The 22091-nt window shown below is 34.2% G+C and overlaps 1 protein-coding gene across 1 annotated transcript in view; it reads left to right on the forward strand.

Annotated features, from left to right (window-relative positions):
* Positions 1 to 3513: 3513 nt before the first annotated feature.
* Positions 3514 to 22091, forward strand: part of LOC139482959 (uncharacterized) — a 131833-nt gene continuing 113255 nt past the window's right edge. Inside the window, exons 1-6 of the mRNA XM_071266987.1 lie at positions 3514 to 3724; positions 4927 to 5097; positions 6599 to 6769; positions 8394 to 8564; positions 20503 to 20673; positions 21390 to 21560. Coding sequence (XP_071123088.1) covers positions 3514 to 3724; positions 4927 to 5097; positions 6599 to 6769; positions 8394 to 8564; positions 20503 to 20673; positions 21390 to 21560 — 1066 coding nt within the window. The remainder of the gene's footprint in view (positions 3725 to 4926; positions 5098 to 6598; positions 6770 to 8393; positions 8565 to 20502; positions 20674 to 21389; positions 21561 to 22091) is intronic.

Below are 22091 nucleotides of genomic sequence, written 5' to 3' on the forward strand. Positions count from 1 at the left end.
TCATCTTGTATGCTAGATGTTCGAGTTAGAGCTTTAATAGTTTGATTCTATGTGTACGCAGTTAATAACAAAAAAATTCCAAACGACTATGGACATTGTCATATTGTAAAGTACTTATATAAAGGCAACAGTAGTATACCGCTATTCGAAATACATAAATCGATTGAGAAAAAAAATCCGGGTTACAAACTAAAACTGAGGGAAACACATCAAATATTAGAGGAGAACAACGACACAATATAAACACTAAAATGCAAGACACACAGAAACGAACTATAAAATAAAAATAACCATTTTTCCATACTTAATACAGGACATTTTAAGAAAAAATGGTGGGTTGAACCTGTTTGTGTAGCTAGCCAAACCTCCGGCTTTTATTGCAATGTTTAATATAACATTAAAATGACAACATTATATGACCGGACTACAATACAAATAAATGGGAGAACATACAGGACAGAGAAACACACAAAAATAGCTCTCAAAAGATAACAGGCTTTTAATTGAATATGCCATTTAACTATTGCATGCAGGTAGGGGACATAATCATCTATTAACGAAAATGTAAGTCTCTCGATGGCCATTTCATACAGTTTTCAACCAAATTATGACTAAAAATGTAAAACGAACAGCCGTAGAACTTTTTTCTGAAGGTACAAGCAGATATATTTCATGAACCTTTGAAATGATTGTATTAAAAGAGAATCGTGAAATCATATATATTTTTGTTAAAACATTTTTTTTATGGATATGTTGAACAAACAAGTATAATCTAAATTTAATGTCTGTTTGCTGAATTAATAAAGGCAACAGTAGTATCACGCTGTTGGAAAGTCACAAATCGATTGAGAGAAAATAAATTCGAGTTTACTGTTACAAACTAAAATAGAGGGAAACACATCAACCTATAAGAGAAAACACAACGGACCTTTTAATTAAGTCTTTCAAACATTCCTACTAGTTCTGTTTAAGGTGTGTATTATAAACAGACACAAACTGGTGAAGGCGTGTTTAAATGCACGATTATTGAAAGATGAGCATGTTGTAATTGTATTCTTTTTATCTCTACTTGAGTGTATTTTAGTCTTAAAGGTTCAGAGTCAATGAGCTGCACCTGCATTATAAGTTCCAGGAAACATACGACTGAAAAAAAACCTTTAAAAAACCCTAAAGAATTTGATGTTAAATATTTACTTGCAGCCAAAACATGAATATGTAAATCGAAATTGAATAACCATGTTTTCATATCAAGTATAAAGTCATTGTTAAAACTTTCGTTTGTAAAGAGTGCTTGTATTTTTTGTTTTTGTTTTATTCTATTTAACCTGAGTAACCTTACACATTAATGTATATCCAGTATGCATAGATCACTGATACTCATAAACCTACATTTGAAATAAGTTGTAAAGAAACGATACAAAAAGTCTATCATTACCATTTGTTAGCTCAATATATACTTTATACTACTTCCTCGTTCAATTCACATAAAGGAAGGATTGAAAATGTTGGATATAGTTTTTGTACTAAGTCTAATCATCTGTATTTCTTCTGCAGGTAGGTGCACAATTCTTACTTGATACAAATAATGATAGAGGTTTATGACTCCTTATGTAGACTTGTAAATTACGAAATTTCAAAAGGTGCAATAATATCATACAAGCAAAGATACGGATTAAAACAGACATGATATTTTGAATGTCTACAAACGTGAAGCGACGTTTTCATCAGTAATACATGTATTCATTGCAAAATTGAAATAAATGAACATTTGGAATTTTGTGGCAAAAAGAACATTCACGGAGTTTATACGTGTAACAGTGATTGTCTATATGACATTTGAAATTTAGATTACGCGGTCGATGCCTATATTAATCTACCGTTTATTGTCACAATTTTACAAAATCCTAAACAAAACTGTTACACAGTTACAAAAAGAATCTTTCTAAGTCCTTAAATTTGAGTGCACATTATGCCGTGGTATAACTTTTAACTGCCAAAGCAATGAAGATATAAGAAAATATTTGCCAAGGTGGCTGCTTTTGCTTTTACCTTTTTAACCGATCATTGTATATATTTCTTAATTCAAGTTGGAAAGAAATTCCTTTAAAGCAATGCTATTATATCTAGATAATTGTGTAATCGAGCCAAATATAAAATATAACATGCGATAATTATAAGTAACAGCAGATATTTTTACAAATGGCAGTCCTACTTTATTGATTGATACACATCTTGAACATTTGAGTGTCAGCCCAAATATCCAATAAGCCCCTGTTATTTTCGAGAACTTTGTATTGGCTTTCGTTGTAATGTGTATGAGTGTTTATGATCAAGGTTAATCAAGAAAACACTTCAGAAACAACTCATTCATAAAGTGATATATGAAAATTTTGTGTAAAAATAAAAGTTGAAAAACAAATATTACTAACTCATGCAAATAACAATTTCTGACTTTGGACACGCAAATACTGAAATTAACGGGGTTTCAAATCTTTACAAGTGCTAAAATCCTTTTCGTCACCAGGTACATTTGTGAAATAGAACAACATAAAGAACTATCATAAAAAAAATCAGTGAATGTGGGATTTGAACCATTTCAAATATGTCAATGTAAAGAAATACACTGATAACTACAAGAACAGTTGATAATTGATTGTAAAGTTATTGATGCTCAAAATTACGTTTCCGAGAAGACTTAGGTGTTAGACACCTGCCAACTTTAAAAATGTTCATAGGATTAGTAAAAAATATTTTTTAAATAAGTTTTTCACGTGATTTGTAATGTTTATTCTTATGTTAGACTGTGAAAATGTTCTAATCTCGTTATCTTTATATTAATGGAAGGGGGGAGTAGCTGTGAACAACCATAACAATCAATGAATAATTGATTGATTGAAGTGGGTGCTGAACCCCACTTTCAGAATTTTAATGATAAAGGTTGCTAGAATATCCAAAAGAAACTATCTATTTTCGACAGAAACACTTTCAAGTAAATCCTTATCAATTCCTCGTTCATTTGATTCCCTTAAATTGAACATGCGAGATGCAATGTATAGAATTACAGAAATCAACAGTATTCTTGGATTTAAATATCAAGTCCAGAATATAGAATTGGAAAGGAATGTGGGTCAAAGAAACCACAACCGACGCAATGAGTAATAACCAGCATTAATATGTTTCAGTGGAGACATGTGTAACTGTATTATTTTTGTAAGAAAAAATTATGTCGAAAGCAACAATGACACATACAAGGCTGGGTTAATGTGGTTTGTTTTCATTGTAGTTAAAGCTATCCCTCTATCTTTTCCCTCCTAATCGCTTTGTTTTAAAAAATGTTTGTATGCATTTATGAGATAAAATCATCGGTAGCCTTCTGTTGCCGTTAATATAAGACCACAATTCAGAAGAACCAGCTGTATTGTAGATGATAATAGTTGATAATCTCTAATAAAAAAATCTGTAATAAAACACCTGTTGGAAAAACGACAATACGGTAATGCATCAAATTCGATAATGACCTATCCATGGTCCGATGACATAGTCCCATTTATTTCAGTGAATGGGAATTGGGGAGAATGGAATACATGGCAAATCTGTACTAAAACGTGTGGTGGTGGCACACGGTCTAGAAATAGGGAGTGCAATAATCCAAGACCACTTGGTGGAACAGGCTGTATTGGTGATGCTGGAGAGAATGATCAGTGTTCTATTGAAGCTTGTCCAGGTAAGTTTAGTATGCCGAGTTGGATAAAATGTATCAAACAATGATAAAAAAGGGGATTTTAAATCTGAATGCAAATAAGGAACGCGTGTACTGCCATTTTGTCTTCTTATTATCGTGACAATGCACCCTATCAATTTTTGCACGCTTAGTTTTTGATTGCCACTAACTTTTCCTCTGTTACCATATCCCATTGTCATGATGTTTTTCATTAGTGATGATTTTTATAATATACCAATTACAATGATTCATAAATCAGGAGCAAGCGGATTATATATATAATTAGAATATTTTGAGACCTCATACGGTTTTAAAATTTTTCCCCCATTGGTAACAGATTCAACTGTACTGGTGTCACTCTGGAGTCCGTTTATTGTTCTTCTAATGTTTGTCCAGGTAAACTGAGTATGCCAATATTAAAAAGAAGATATGGTGTGATTGCTCATGAAACAACTATCCACAAGAGACCAAATGTCAAAGAAATTAACAACTATTGGTCACATTACGGCCTTCAACAATGTGCAAAGTCCATACCGCATAGTTAGCTTTGAAAGGCCCGAAATGACAAATGTAAAACAATTCAAACGATCAAATTAACGATCAAATTTATGTACAAAGAATTTACGAAAAAAAATTTTTTTACACATCAACAAACCACAATAACTGGCTCCTGACTTGGACATACAACATACATAATCAAAAGTATGTTTTACATATTACAGCAAAAGTGATAAGGTATATACTACAATAACACAAAACTCCAATATCACTTACAAATCTTAACGCGTTTGCATTGATTTTCTTCATCTGATAGTTACAAAGCCTTCGACATGGCACACATTTACACTTTAAAGCAATATCCTGGCAGCATCCATAATCTTTCTGTACGAAACAATTTGTAGGATGTTGGTTACTTCACATTCATATTTTTCATGGTATTGATTGCACAATAACCAAAATCTGCCGCAATCAGTTACAGTTGTCTTATTTGTTAAAAGCATTTGTCAAAAAAGATTCCACTGTTAAAGTTTCAACTGTTGGATTTAAGTTTTAGATAAGTTTGTTTTCAGCATGAACAGTGTCTTTTTGTATTTAATACGTACTATGGTAACATTGTGTGCTTGCAAAATCTATTTTCCAACAAATTTACAATTATAATATGTTGAGACCTCATTCAGTTTGAAAGAGTCTGCTATAAATTTCAGTGAATGGGAATTGGGGCAGATGGAATGGATGGTCTAGGTGTTCAAAAACGTGTGGCGGCGGCAGGAAATATAGGTCCAGACTTTGCAATGATCCCTTCCGTATTGGTGACGGATTAGACTGTAATGGTGGCTCTCAGGAGAACTCTAGTTGTTCTTTTAATGTTTGTCCAGGTATTGTAAGAGTGCCAAGTATGTTAATTATAACAACACGAAGCATTCTTATGTAGTTTTAAGTTATGTAAGTTTAAATCATAGAGTAATTAACTGTCAGCATTATTTACCTTCCCGAAAGATACTCTTTGCCAGACGTTGGTTACTTTACACTTGTGTACATAGATTCATATTCTTATATGGTATGGGTTTAATTTGCACAATAATCGTTCGAAAATCCGTCGTCATCAATTGCGTATCGTCGTATCTCTTGTTAACGCTTTAAACCGTGATATTTAAGATATGTATAATATAAAAAAGAAGATGTGGTAAGATTGCCAATGAGACAACTATCCACAAAAGACCAAAATGACACAGAAATTTACAACTATAGGTCACCGTACGGCCTTCATACAGGAACTTCTGAGGAAGAAAGATAAGAAGTTAGCATTATGCTTTAACTCTACTTTCCGTTATATAGATGATGTTCTTTCACTGAATAATTCAAAATTTGGTGACTATGTTGAACGCATCTATCCCATTGAACTAGAGATAAAGGATACAACAGATACAGTTAAGTCGGCCTCATATCTTGACTTACATCTAGAAATTAACATTGAGGGTCGGTTGAATACAAAACGTTACGACAAAAAGGATGATTTCAGCTTTCCAATTGTGAACTTTCCAAGTAGCAACATTCCAGCAGCACCTGCATACGGGGTATATGTATCCCAATTGATTTTCTTGATAGAAGGGTGCTGCTCACAAGGAAGCTTTTAAACCAAAAGTTCTAATTGGGGAAGTTAAAATCATCCCTTCATAAATTTTACGGACGCCATCACGAGTTGGTTGACCGTTATGGCAAAACGTTTCACAAATGATATCGGATATGTTCCATACGTCGTAACTACAATCCCCTTCCCTTTCATGAATGTGACCTTACGAATTAGACTAATTACCGGATTTGTTATAACATAAGCAACACGACGGATGCCAAATACGGAGCAGGATCTGCTTACCCTTCCGGAGCACCTGAAATCACCCCTAGTTTTGTAATGGGGTTCGTGTTTTACTTATTCTTTAGTTTTCTATGTTGTGTGTACTATTGTTTGTTTGTCTTTTTCATTTTTACCCTTGGCGTTGTCAGTATATTTTTACGATTGATGAGTTTGACTGTCCCTTTGGTATCTTTCGTCCCTCTTTTAAACATAGCCGATTTTGCGTTTTCTCGCAGTAATTAATATTCAGTAAGTTTACAGCGATAAAATGGCAGACATTAAACGAGTCCCCTTTTGAAATGTTTGCAGAGGTAGTTATTGCGTGTCACATGCTTTCCTTGAGTTACCAATGTCTCATTGACATATATTTGGTTTTTTTTTCGCACCTATTGACGATTGGTATATTTATCAAAATGTTTTTATATGCCAATTACATTGTTAAATAAATCAGGAACGAACAAAATTATAATTACAATATGTAGAGACCTCATTCAGTTTTGAAGGTGTTTACTGTAAACTTTCAGTGAATGGAAATTGGGGCAGATGGACTGGATGGACTGGGTGTTCAAAAACGTGTGGCGGTGGCAGACGGACTAGGTACAGAACTTGCAATGATCCCTTCCCTATTGGTGACGGATTAGACTGTAATGGTGGCTCTCAGGAGAACTCTAGTTGTTCTTTTAATGTTTGTCCAGGTATTGTAAGAGTGCCAAGTATGTTATATATAACAACAAAAGTGACATGGTCATGACACAGATCTTCGATATCACTTTTATATTGCTTTTCTACTTACGACAGTTACAATGAGAACTTCGACACGAAGCATACTTATGTAGTTTTAAGTTATGTAAGTTTAAATCATAGAGTAATTAACTGTCAGCATTATTGTATACCTTCCCGAAAGATACTCTTTGCCAGACGTTGGTTACTTTACACTTGTGTACATAGATTCATATTCTTATATGGTATGGGTTTAATTTGCACAATAATCGTTCGAAAATCCGTCGTCATCAATTGAGTATCGTCGTATCTCTTGTTAACGCTTTTTAAAAACCGTGATATTTAAGATATGTATAATATAAAAAAGAAGATGTGGTATGATTGCCAATGAGACAACTATCCACAAAAGATCAAAATGACACTTACAACTATAGGTCACCGTACGGTCTTCATACAGGAACGTCTGAGGAAGAAAGATAAGAAGTTAGCATTATCCTTTAACTCTACTTTCCGCTATATAGATGATGTTCTTTCACTGAATAATTCAAAATTTGGTGACTATGTTGAACGCATCTATCCCATTGAACTAGCGATAAAGGATACAACAGATACAGTTAAGTCGGCCTCATATCTTGACTTACATCTAGAAATTGACAATGAGGGTCGGTTGAATACAAAACGTTACGACAAAAAGGATGATTTCAGCTTTCCAATTGTGAACTTTCCATTTCTAAGTAGCAACATTCCAGCAGCACCTGCATACGGGGTATATGTATCCCAATTGATACGATATTCCCCTGCTTGCATTTCCTATCATGATTTTCTTGATAGAAGGTTGCTGCTCACAAGGAAGCTTTTAAACCAAAAGTTCAAATCGGTGAAGTTGAAATCATCCCTTCATAAATTTTACGGACGCCATCACGAGTTGGTTGACCGTTATGGCAAAATGTTTCACAAATGATATCGGATATGTTCCATACGTCGTAACTACAATCCCCTTCCCTTCCATGAATGTGACCTATAAACGAATTAGACGATTTACCGGATTTGTTAAAACATAAGCAACACGACAGATGCCACATGTAGAGCAGGATCTGCTTACCCTTCCGGAGCACCTGAGATCACCCCTAGTTTTGTAATGGGGTTCGTGTTTCTTATTCTTTAGTTTTCTATGTTGTGTGTACTATTGTTTGTTTGTCTTTTTCATTTTTACCCTTGGCGTTGTCAGTATATTTTTACGATTTATGAGTTTGACTGTCCCTTTGGTATCTTTCGTCCCTCTTTTAAACATAGCCGATTTTGCGTTTTCACGCAGTAATTAATATTCAGTAAGTTTACAGCGATAAAATGGCAGACATTAAACGAGTCCCCTTTTGAAATGTTTGCAGAGGTATTTAATGCTTGTCATTCGCTTCATACTAAGTACTAATGTCTCATTGTCATATGATTGTCTGTTTTCCAACTATTGACGATTTGTATATTTTTCCAAATGTTTTGATATGCCAATTACATTGTTTTAATAATAAGAATGGGCGAAATCACAATTACAATATGTAGAGACCTCATTCAGTTTTGAAAGTGTCTACTGTAAACTTTCAGTGAATGGAAATTGGGGCAGATGGAATGAATGGACTGGGTGTTCACAAACGTGTGGCGGTGGCAGACGTACTAGGCACAGAACTTGCAATGATCCCTCCCCTATTGCTGGCGGATTAGACTGTAATGGTGTCTCTCGGGATGACTCTAGTTGTTCTTCTAATGTTTGTCCAGGTATTATAAGAATGCCAAGTATGTTATATATTACAACACAAGTGACATGGTGTATCAAACCATGACACAAAACTCCGCATCACTTTCAAATCTAAAAAATACACAATTTATATTGGTTTTTTCTTGTGGTAGTTATAAAATAAGCCTTAGACATGGATCATAAGTTCACACTAGATGCAATTTATTCTCACCATCCAACACCTTTCCAAAAGAAACCTTTTGTCAGAATCGGTTAATTTACATTTGTGTACATTTAATCATATTCTTTTATGAAATGGATTGGCACATTAATGGTGAAAAAATCTGTCGTAAATCAGATGAATATCGTCGTATTTTGTAAGATTTTTTGGTAACAGGCTTAAGTTTAAACCGATTGATTTAAAATACAGATAACTTTTATTTTATGATGAAAAGTGTCCGTAGCATTTGGTAAATACGTACTATTAGAGGTAACCGGTGAGATCACGAATCACGTACGAATCACGAACGTATCACCTAATTTGCCGTATGACACGAAGCGGGATCATAAATTTCAAGTAAGGATGCCTAAGTGTTCATGATTATCTCGCTTTGATCATACATGCATTGTTTTATTGATTGATACGCGTTCTGTCTGCTTTATACTGCTTTATTCTGTATGTTGTCGTGGGTCACGGAGCATTTTCTGGTGAGAGTTGGGGAGGGATTATATTTTTCAAAAACAAAATTTAATTCTGATTTTGGTAAAATAAAAATCTGGCCTACACCTACAATAGGGAACGACCGTTTGATTTGTATTAAAGGGGAGCTGAAATAATAGGCAGGAAGGCCATCAGAAAATCATAAAAAAAGGAAGTCTGATCAAGTGACAACTCTACGATAGATTGATACATTGAAGGCGATACATAGCTGTAAACACATATTATATAGATAATTACTCTAAATTACAGCTCAAAAAAGTTAGATGTCCAGCGATCTAGACCATTCGACCACCTAGGCTCGAAAAACATCAAGCTTTCGGTGGCCATGTGTTACCTATATTTTAAATCGACACTAAGCGCCGAAGAAAAAAAAAATGCTTCACCCACCCATATTTTTCGGAGCTTAAAATACAATACAGTTATCTCCATTCTAATGAAACTGACAGAAAACAACGTTAAAACTTGTATTTGAAAGAAGATGTAAATAAGTGACGTTATTCAATTAAGATGAACGTTACAAACGTCGTTGCATTAGAATTTGTAATAACTTGATTTCTGTATACTGAACATTCTTTTTTTATTTGAAAGTCAGTTAATGTTTAACCATTTTTTTATAGTAAATTTTCTATATTTTTGTCTGTTTTATTTTATATTCCATTTTCATTGTTTATTATGTAAACACTCAATAACCCAATCCACACCCTCATACGTGTATAAACGAAAGCGTATTACTTAAGATAGATTTAAAATTGATCTTTTGACTTTTAAATCTTGAAATTTTACAATGGCTATAACAGACATTTTGACATTTAATGAAGTCAAAATTTTGCCCATTCTAACAATTCAACAATTACCGTGACTTTTTGGACACTTTTTGGGCCGCTTTCTTTCTTCTGACACTTTTTTTTTCTTTTCTGGGTAATTCGATTGAGACATACAAAAACATAAGGGTTGAAATTTGAACAAATTTGTATAATTTTCAAGAAAGCGATATGCCAGCAAAGTTTAACCTCCACTATTTTAAATGGAAGTTTTGCTAAACTGTTTTTGAGTATATAATTATACTCCCCGTAGATTCTTTTCTATCTTCGAGAGAAACATAGTGTGTGTGTTGCACAGGACCTGCTTATCATTCCGGATCAATATGTCACAAATGCTTTAAAGGGTCCGTGTTTACTTTTTGTCTCGCGCAAAGTGTTTTCAGTGTTAATTTGTTTTTCCGTTATTTCTTTTCAGCGGTTAGTAACTTTAACCAATTGTATCCTATGAAACTGATGACGGGAATACACTTGGCCACTCTCATCAACATGGCATCTTCTTTCGAATATGTACCTATACATCACTCGACCAACACCCATGCTTGACCAATATAGTTTCCAATAATTATATGTATAGCATTTTTAAGAAATTATAGTATAAATTGGACAAAAAATCTTGTAATTTTCCCAAAAAGATCATATATGTAAAAACAATTCGATTTGGATCAACATTTCAATTTTATAGAATGATCGAAAGGAAAGGATCTCAAAATGTAAACTTTCGCCCTGCAAATTAAAAAAAACTAGAACACACCCGCGAAATCGCGGGCATATACAGCTTGTGAACTGTTGTAGGATGATTTTTGGTAAAAGATATTATGTATGGAGAATTTCATAAAAGACATCAAAAGCCCTCTCCCTTTTTCCAAAGTCGGATATTTGTTTCCATTCTGTTAAATTCAATTATTTTCGTGTTTCTGGCCTCAGACCACAATTATTTTTCTCCTTTGCTACAATGCATCTTTTGGTAAAAGTCAAATTAAATTTAAAATTTGTACCGCTTCAAACATGAAAAAAATGTAACTACTTATATAAAGATCATTGTTAGTCTACTGAATAAAATAGATATGCTTCATTTTTCTTTTGAAAGCCTTATTAACATGCCAATGGTAGGATATGAATCTTGTATAAACGACTAAGGCTAATTTGAGGGGTGGTCGGAGGGATCTTCATCCCGAAATCCCGTGCTTAAAAACATGAAACCCGAGATGCAGAATTTAAGGAAATTAATATCCCGAAATCCCGTCAGGATCAATCCCCAAATCCCGAGCTTTAAAACAATCGACCCCGACGTCCCGAAAAAGGTCCTGCCTCCCTCTAATCTTTACCCTACTTTCATTTTTGCCAAATCACTACTTTCACTTTCAACAATAAACTTGTATGCACCATTTATGGGCATTATGTTTTCTAGTCTGTGCATTCGTGCGTTCGTTCGTTAGTTCGTTCGTTCGTCAATCCGTCTGTCCCCTTCATGTGAAAATTTTTGGTCGAGGTAGTTTTTGATGAAGTTGAAGTACAATCAACTCGAAACTCACCGATGTGGCATCCGTGTACTACGGACACATTCTTGTTTCCACATGTTTTACTTATTTCAATTATATGCAACTGGTATGATCCCTTTTAAATAGAAAACATTTCAAAGAAAACAGTAGACAGAATACAGAGAGTCTCTATATATTAAAGTAGTATAATCGTAGTTTAAGTCTTAATATGGGGACGGAGTCCCCAATAACAGTAGAAAATTCAATAAAAAAAATACGGGAAAATTTCCCGAATTTTTCATTGTACTAATGAACTCAAAATCGTTCAAATTTTTTTTGTCGTGTTTTAAAATCCCGGACCTGCGCAGAAATGTACAATGTACTTCCTTTTTCCGGTCTCGTTTGTATGAAACTTTGAGTGAAATATATATTTATCAGTCTAGTATAAAATAGGAAGGAACGCGCAATACCAATTTCATTTTTAATAATTCCTTGATATGAAAAAACGTTACCTGATGATAGCGTTTCTTTGTTTACATTGCATATGACGTCATAATTTAAATAACGTTACAGCTAAATTCCTAACAACAGAACCAAAATCGGAAACGTTACGGTATTTCCGTTTCTTTTTTTTTAAACAAATATTTAAGTTACAAAAAAATAATTCATACAGACTTCGTCCCCATTTACAGGTAATGCCTGCCTCATAATAAACGCGATAAATAAGTGTGATGTCTAAAAAGATATAATAGTTGTGGTTATTGAGATCTAAACACCATGATATAGAGAAAGCTCTGATTGGCGTATCTATTTTTCATTTTTGTTATCTATCATACGATTGGTTGTACTTGTGGATGTTTCAAACCGGAAGTCTTATCTATGACTAAAAGTCAGTCTGATGTCGGAATCAATATCCGGACTCCTTTTTTGTCGTTTTTCTCCAAATATATCTCAATCTGAACAATCATAAGAATGAATGACAAATGCGACTATGCATGTTACCTATAGAACACAGAGGCATGATGATTAATTTATCGTGGAAGGAAGAGAAGCGACACACAAAATGAGGTCTTCTCGTTTAATAGTATAGATAATCAACTCGTTGTTGGTGTAATGGCCACTATCAAAAAGACTTTTGAATTGTTTTACATTGTCTTGTCAGGGCCTTTTATGGCTGACTATGCGGTATGGGCTTTGCTCATTGTTGAAGGTCGTACGGTGACCTATAGTTGTTAATGTCTGTGTCAATTGGTCTTTTGTGGATAGTTGTCTCATTGACAATCATACCACATCTTTTTTTTATATATTCAGATCAACATTTTGTACAGTATCCGATATAACGAACATTTTGTCAAACATCTTCACATGTGGTCATATGAGGGGACAAAAGCTGATCAGTCTAAAGACCAATAATTCAAAACAATGATAAAGCTCTTTTTATGAATTAATTTTTTTTTCAAGAAACAATTAAAAGTACATTAATTTAATCACTGTTCAAAAACTTGGCCATACACTTGTCTAATTTGGCTTCTAACGTTTTGCTCCTTTCTATACTTTTCATATACTCTTCATATACCTGTCGTGCAACTTCGCTAGTTTTCAGCTTATTTAGTGGTGTGGGGTTCTGGACCTCTTCCTCGTCCTCGGCTATAGGGATAGCCTGTGCCCTGTGGTCAACTGCGGCAACGGGCTGAGCAACTTGTGCAACGGGCTGCACAACTTGTGCAACGGGCTGTTTAGCTATTGTAACGGGCTGTACTACTGGAACTGCAACAGTACTACATCTGCATGGTTTGGTTGTTCAGGAGCCTGGTCTGCTACAACCTATAAATGTAGTATAAATTAACATTAAATTTACTCTGTGCAAAAGTATAAATTATTCTAAATAATAGGGATGTTCTGGTACCTACCAGCAGTTAATGTGTTTCGGTTAATCATGTCCCGTACCAAGGGGAAAAGGGGCCTAGGGGTGGGGAGGGACGAGGGGAGTTTGTCCCCTTTATTAAAGCAATCATAAAGTTGTGTATGAGGAAAATGTAATTTTACAAATTCGCACCCTCTAACAGAAATGTGCACACTAGAGCACTTCCCTTGCGAACATGATTTCCTCGGAACGAACCTGTGTTTTAACAACACAGTTGTCATACTTTTACAGTGATATATATATTAAAGAAATAATAAAATTACAATAAAATAAAAAAAGTGTGTTCATCTTTGAAAGTGTTCAGCCTTAAAACAGGCAACAATCTTAATTTCTTAAAATTAATAAATCCGCTTTAATTTACAATATTAAGTGGTGTTTTCGGCGAGGTCCGCGCTGCATTACTAAAATGTTGTTTATTTACAATGTATTCTTGAGGAAAGTATTGCAAAACAAACGAAATATAGCAGCGTCAAGGATACTGATGAGACATTAATTGTCGTAATATTTAATGCAAATGTGATGTGAAATTTGTATTGTTACGCTTTTGAAAAAATTTTCTTAACCGCGTGTCATTTTCTATAACCAATTCATTTTGCCTTCATCAGGGGTATGTTCTTTTTTAAAATAATTTTATCGAGTCCACGGCCAAATTTTTTTTTGAACCATGATGCCACCCACATATGATGCAATTTACGATGCCCGTTGATCATCAAATGATCATATTTAATACGAATGAATGAAAACCTAATTGTCATGCATGTGTGATCATACATGTATGTCAAGAGGGTGGTACGGAGTAGAGGGAGCAGAAAAGAGGGGACGGTGAGCGGGTAAAGGAGTCGAGGAGACTAAAATTAAAAAGTGAAAATGGGGAAGTCAGAGGAAGCGGGAATACGGGGGTAGAGGGGACGGGGAGCATTGATGGAAAGGGGTTGGAATCGGGATAAGGGATTTAGGTCAGGAGCGGATCCAACCATTTTAAAAAGGGGGTTCCCACTATATATCCCTATTCAAATTCATTGATCGTCAAAAAAGGGGGTTTCAACCCCCGGAACCCTCCCCTGAATCCGCAACTGGAGGTGTGGGAGACAATTGCTAATTAAAGTCCAATTAAAAATTCATACCTTTTTCGCAATTTCTTTTCTTTGTGCGGGAGTTCCTTTTGTTGAATATCTGGCCTCCTCAACTTTTATTTCTGCGGCCAGTTCCTTCAATTCCTCGCTAGGATAGATGACATTATCCTTCGTCATTTTTTTTTCACTTGGTCACCCATCCTTCTTCTCAACTTAGTGAAGGCGCCTTCCGGGTAAAGATTTATCGCTGCTGCTGGCAATTTGTCAATGTTTTGTTTTATGTGTTCCAAAACAGCCGACCAGTTGCATCTGTTTCTGCAGTAGCCTTGTAGAATTAGAGTTTGCTCTAAAATTGACACCTCTACATGTGTTCTCGATGCCATGATTGAATGATCCATGCGGTCTTCCTGATCAAATCGTGCTTTTTTGTTATAATTTTCACCTGAATGGGGATACGTGCATGTATAATTCGTAATATATGGACTAATTGAGGCATAATCTAATCATTTTCGAAGTAGAAATGTTGATAAATCAGAACATTGTACTGATATTCTTTTAAACTATTTTTAAATAAGATATTCTTTATTAAAATCGTACGGGCAGTACGTTTATTTTTATTATTCAAAACCCTTCCTTGTGTCCATTTACACATATATACACAGGTCTCTCAGAAAAAATGAATCGACAAAGTCAGACATTCGCTTTGCTTATGATGATGTATATGCACCTAAAATGCATGCATTGCCACCGCCATTGTTTGATCGAGGATTTATGTTTTTATTGATGATAAGCATATACCAGACATACCTTAGGAAAATCAGGAGGCCCTTTCCATTTCACGACAGGATGAGATCTAGAATTCTAGAAGATCAGAACCAAGATCAGTTGGTTTCGGTAGATGTGTACAGTACGCTTGTGTCCAGATCGTATGATTTTTTAAGGCTGTCAGGAGAAACTGTCCAATCCTTTCAACATATCCAAGACCTCATCGCACCCAGAATGGTCAACTTCCAACATAGAGCGGTTAAGTCGAGAAACAGACTTCTAATAACTTTGATTTGGTTAAGACAATACCCTACTTATCCAATCATTTCATTAATGTTTGGAATAGGTACTTCTACGGTTGGAGACATAGTTAACAATATGTGGCTCATCTTATGGGAAGTCTGTGTACCATTGGTAGAATGGCCAGATCTAAATTCCTGGAGACAGAGGATAGGAGAGTGGCCAGAAATGCCTCGGGTTGTGGGTTCCATCGATGGGACTTCCCATGAAATACTTATCCCTAGTAATGAGCCACAGGAAAATTGTATAGTGGGCATCGAAAGTATCACTGCATCCACACCCAGGTTTGTATACATTTTATTTTGATTATGGGAAAGTTCATTATTGAACAACAAATGAACATCTATGGATGGTTGTGGTTTTATAACCTGACGAACAAAGTTTTGGTGTAGGGGTTACAGGAATCCCTCTGTCCGTCCGTCTGTCTGCCTGTCACAATATCTGCCGATGTAAGTGTACATTGTACGGGGATCGTCTCCTAAACGGCTTAGTGGATATTGGTGAAACTTAGGAAATATAAAAAAGAAGATGTGGTATGATTGCCAATGAGACAACTATCCACAAAAGACCAAAATGACACAGACATTAACAACTATAGGTCACCGTACGGCCTTCAACAATGAGCAAAGCCCATACCGCATAGTCAGCTAGTCAGGAAGATAATTTAGGTCATAAATGTTAAAGAGGGCGGGGTCATTGAACTAACTTATAGTCTGAGACAGGACCTATGAAAACCTTTCACTTTCATAAAAAAAGGGGCCAGTCATTGAAATCGATGGTGACTTTATGTAAATTCAAATGGATTTTCAGGCAATGGTTTTATATTATTGTACTTCTATCAAACTTAACACTCTACATTGTGACTTACACGGACTTTTAACCTTTGCCAAAATAAAATGATATAATTTTCAAACACAGAATTAATAACATATTTTCAACTGTTGATCAATACTGTTATTTGTTTATTTTAACTACTAGTATCAGAAATTACCAAACAATTATGTGTACATTGGAATTACGACATCTGTAGGTTTTGTTTTAGATGAATATTGACCAAATGATATACAAAATTAAAAACCAATTGTTCAGAGAACCATTGATGGTCTTTCCACCAGTTAAGACCTTTTTTTATATGAAAATATTAAAATTTGGTTTTAAATGTCAATTTTAGCGTCAAATGACAGCTTATTGAACGCTTATTCCAAAAATATATGGTTTCTATACAAAAAGATATAAATAAGGGAGATAATTGTCTACTTCCGGTTCAAAATATGTTACTTCCGGTACTGTCTTATAGTTTACTTGACGCTGATTCCAAAAATATATGGTTTTACATACTTTGACAATAATTATTTACAAAAATTAGCTACTTCCGGTTTACAAAATGTCACTTCCGGTTAACTTTTTCAACGTCATAGTGCTTGCAACCTAATGCAAAAAGTCTAATAGTTTTAACATGAATACATATGAGGTAAAAGCAAAGATCAAAATCTACAACGTTAAATTAACATATGACCTTGAGCTCAATTTCAAGGTCATAAACCAAGTACCTTAAATCAAAAGACTTTAGGTCTTTACTTTATATTGTTAATGAGTTATATTACCATACGACTGATATTAGATATAAAAGGGGGGAAAACTCGCATCAAATGTTTACGTACCCTTTCGACTCAAATTTATGTGTACTACATGTCGCGACTACCAATTGTGTGAAAGTATTTTGTCGATATCTTATATGATTTCTGAAAAGAAGCGATAACAAGCCAAAATCAAAATTTTGAACATGACCTTGACCTTTGACCTTGACCTCATTTTCATACTTTTTGACCAAATGCCTCAAATCAAAAGACCCTAGGCATCTATCACTTATGTTTTCCAGTTACAAATTTATTTCACTTATTTCACTTAAAAAATAAAAGGTAACATCCTGAGGATATAACGAGCAATTTGGAAAAATAAATTTGTCGCTTTCTTTTACGGTTGCGGAGGAGATCTGATAACAAGAAAAACAGTGTTTGGGGAGATATAGACTGTATGATATCATATACAAAAAAACTAAGCGACATCTTTTGAAACTTTTTTACACCGCAAGAAAAAATTAGGCGGAAGAAAAAAAAAAATAATCAGAACAAATTCAATAGGTCTTTCCACCAGGAAAAGTGGAAAGACCTAATAATAAACACAAAAAATAACTCAAACTACAAATATCTTTGAGACAATATTACTTTAAAAGTTAAAAAGGTCTCTTAAAAGTAAAATGAATGCTATCTAAACGACTATTTACAAAAGTTTAGAATATGATGATTATTTAAATATCACCCTATGTCTTTGCAGATTATCATAGACAACAGAAAAAATATCTGCTACATACACTCTGGATTTCTAAGTCACGACAATGATGCATTTACATACCAGCAAATGAAACCTATAGGACATGGCATGGAATTAGATTTTCCAGACAATTGCTATATACTTGCGGATAGTATTTATCCAAACACTGCCCCTCTTGTTACGCCATATAAGACAGTTGAACTTTTAAGACTGCAACATATGGAACGACGACACAAACGAAAATATAACATTCTTCACAAAAAAGAAGAGTGTATGTAAAACATGTAATCAAAAAGCTAAAAACATTTAAAGTGATCGGTTCCTTGTATCGTCATCCAAGATGGGAAATGGCAGCAATTGTTGAGCTGTGTGCAGCTCTTTCTAAAAGAAGGACTGGTTATCTGCAGATATAGCATATCAGTTACAGAATTATGTTAATAATGCTTGTACATGTATAAATACATTGTGTTGTAAACTTTGAAGGTCTGATAGACCGTCCAATAAACATCGAATATTTAGTCAGTCTATGTTTTATGTAAATTAAAAATGAAGATCACGTTTGCTTTAGTACTTTATTTATTTGTCACCATGGAGCTGTCATCTGTTTATTTATGTTTACTTCTTGGTTTGAATAATGAATGAGCATGCTGGGAGAGGAAAAAGAACATTTCATGTATGCAAATAACAACTCCTTTGATAGAAAAGTAATATCTGACAATATGCAACTACTTGCACATTGTTTAAGCTTTAAAAAAAAGTAATAACTTTAATTGGATGGAGTACCAAACTCTCCCAAACGGTAGACACATTTCGCTTGAAATTGTGACCAAAACATGAGTTTTGAAACCGACCATATAACTTGCATGGAGAGAGGGGTGGGGAAGGGTTCGGAAATAAATAATTTGATTCCAAATTTTATGAGACTGAACGAAAAAAAAATGGCTAGAAATGTATGAGACAAAAATAATTTCTGACGAGAAAATTGAACATGCTTTTCCTTCGACAAGTTGAAAAATGACTAATTCTAGCCGAACGTCTGTATATACTTTTATATAGGAAGTGACCCCTCCTTGTGTGCATACATGCAAAGCTTCAGAAAGAATTAACTGAAAATTTGTATGAATCTGGTTCATTGTTTAGAATGAGCTAAATACCAAAACTAAGGGGGGAGATTCTTTGTACTTGGAGGGGGGAAACGAATACCGAATACTCAACAGAAATGTTCATATATACTTTGTGTTTTTTCGCAGATTAAAAGATGAATAACCGTATAAGATATAATAATATAATTTTATGATAAAAACATGGCCTCCAAATTCTATTATACAGTACAATTATACATGTGTAATAAATAATCTTGCGTGTAGCAGTTGATTTTTTTTTTTTCTAAAATAAATGATCGGACTGACCAAATCTGCCAGCCCGGCCCCTCAGATACAAATGGTTGCTTCCTTAATATACCCTCCTCAAAGGTAGATTATCGATACCCGCTACATGTATAACTCCGTTATGAAATAACACTATATGAAAAAAACGGCGGAAAATAAGGATGGGGGTCAAATGATTTTTTTAATTATGTGTTGCAAATTTCTTTTAAGGCAAGTCCCTTACAGTCCCTTGCAAAAAATTTGCAACAAATAACAAGAAAAAAAACCAATTGTCCCGGACCAACCATTTAACTTGAAGAGGGTGCGGGGTATGTTTTTTTTCGGAAATAATATATTTGCTTCTGAATTTTGAGAGATTATCTGGCCAGGTAAGGAATAATAACCACAACAAATAATATTAAATTTGAAAAAAATAATCTGTCGCGCCGAAGAAAAAAAACCTTCAAATTAAATGGTCGGTCCCTACTTGTTTAAATTTTTATTTTTTAACAAATATATATTCAATAACTTCTATATGTTTTTCTATCGAAAACATGCACCGTGGTATTTAAAAGATTGCCCCCATGATTAAATCATGCTATCATTCCACGTGACTATTTAAAGTGTAGAAGGTGACCACAGGTATACATTTATACGTACTGTTTCGTTTTAATCCGTACATAGGCACTTCCGATATATAAGTTAAAAATACATAGTCTTATATATGCATCCTTATATTTGAAAGCTCGTATTCTATCTTTGTTTTCTAATAAAGGAAACTTTCTGAGGTGTCAGGGTGTATTTTAGTCGATTATTCGTTTTTAACGAGCTTTATCCAATATCAAAATCACTGCTCCCAATACGTTCGTTCGTCATTATTCGTCGGTTCGTGATCTCACCGGTTACCTCTATTATAACATTGTGTGTCTGATGAAGATATGTTCCTACAATAGGCAGGTTTTTGGTGTTCTTCTCAATGTTTGCAAGTGTATTTAATGCGTGTCATTCGCTTTCATAGAAAGTACTAATGTCTCATTGTCATATGATTGTCTATTTTCCAACTATTGACGATTTGTATATTTTTCCAAATGTTTTGATTTACCAATTACATTGTTTTATCAATCAGGAATGAGCGAAATTATAATTAGAATATGTAGATACCTTATTCAGTTTTGAAAGTGTCTACTGTTAACTTTCAGTGAACGGAAATTGGGGCAGATGGAATGAATGGACTGGGTGTTCAAAAACGTGTGGCGGTGGCAGACGTACTAGGCACAGAACTTGCAATGATCCCTCCCCTATTGCTGGCGGATTAGACTGTAATGGTGTCTCTCGGGATGACTCTAGTTGTTCTTCTAATGTTTGTCCAGGTATTATAAGAATGCCAAGTATGTTATATATTACAACACAAGTGACATGGTGTATCAAACCATGACGCAAAACTCCGCATCACTTTTAAATCTAAAAAAAAATGTTTTTCTTGTGGTAGTTATAAAATAATCTTTGACATGGATCATAAGTTCACACTAAATGCAATTTATTCTCACCATCCAGCACCTTTCCAAAAAAATCTTTTGTCAGAATCAGTTGATTTATATTTGTGTACATTTAATCATATTCTTTTATGAAATGGATTGGTACATTAATGGTGAAAAAATCTGTCCCCATCAGATTAATATCGTCGTATTTTGTAAGAGTTTTTGGTAACAGGCTTAAGTTTAAACCGCTTGATTTAAAATATAGATAACTTTTCTTTTATGATGAATAGTGTCTCTAGCATTTGGTAAATACGTACTATTATAAAATTGTGTGTCTGATAGAGATATGTTCCTACAATGGGCAGGTTTTTTGGTGTTCTTCTCAATGTTTGCAGGGGTATTTAATGCGTGTCATTCGCTTTCATAGAAAGTACTAATGTCTCATTGTCATATGATTGTCTATTTTCCAACTATTGACGATTTGTATATTTTTCCAAATGTTTGGATATGCCAATTACATTGTTTTATAAATCAGGAATGAGCGAAATTATAATAAGAATATGTAGAGACCTCATTCAGTTTTGAAAGTGTCTACTGTTAACTTTCAGTGAATGGAAATTGGGGCAGATGGAATGGATGGACTGGTTGTTCAAAAACGTGTGGCGGTGGCAGACGTACTAGGCACAGAACTTGCAATGATCCCTCCCCTATTGCTGGCGGATTAGACTGTAATGGTGTCTCTCGGGATGACTCTAGTTGTTCTTCTAATGTTTGTCCAGGTATTATAAGAATGCCAAGTATGTTATATATTACAACACAAGTGACATGGTGTATCGAACCATGACGCAAAACTTACGTTTAAACCGATTGATTTAAAATATAGATAACTTTTATTTTATGATGAATAGTGTCTCTAGCATTTGGTAAATCCGTACTATTATAACATTGTGTGTCTGATAAAGATATGTTCCTACAATAGGCAGGTTATTTGTTTTCTTCTCATATTTCAATAGTAATACACAATAGAAACTGTGCGGATTTTACATTTTATTGAAATTAAAACTTTGTCATGGTTAACTAATTAAAGGTAAAATGGCGTTTGCTGATATTGTCACGCATAATAACCCTGTAAATAATATTTCAGAAAGAATTTGAGAAAAAGTTTCGTGCATCAAAACAACAATTAACTGACCTTTAGTTTTTAAAGTCTATTCCCTTTTTCACAGACTAATTTTATTTACAATTATGCCACATCTTCTAATTTGTAAATAAGGCCTTCAAAAGACTTCATTTCACTAAAAAAATTACAC

This window comes from Mytilus edulis, chromosome 7, assembly GCF_963676685.1.
Source record: "Mytilus edulis chromosome 7, xbMytEdul2.2, whole genome shotgun sequence".
Taxonomy (NCBI): Eukaryota; Metazoa; Mollusca; class Bivalvia; order Mytilida; family Mytilidae; genus Mytilus; species Mytilus edulis.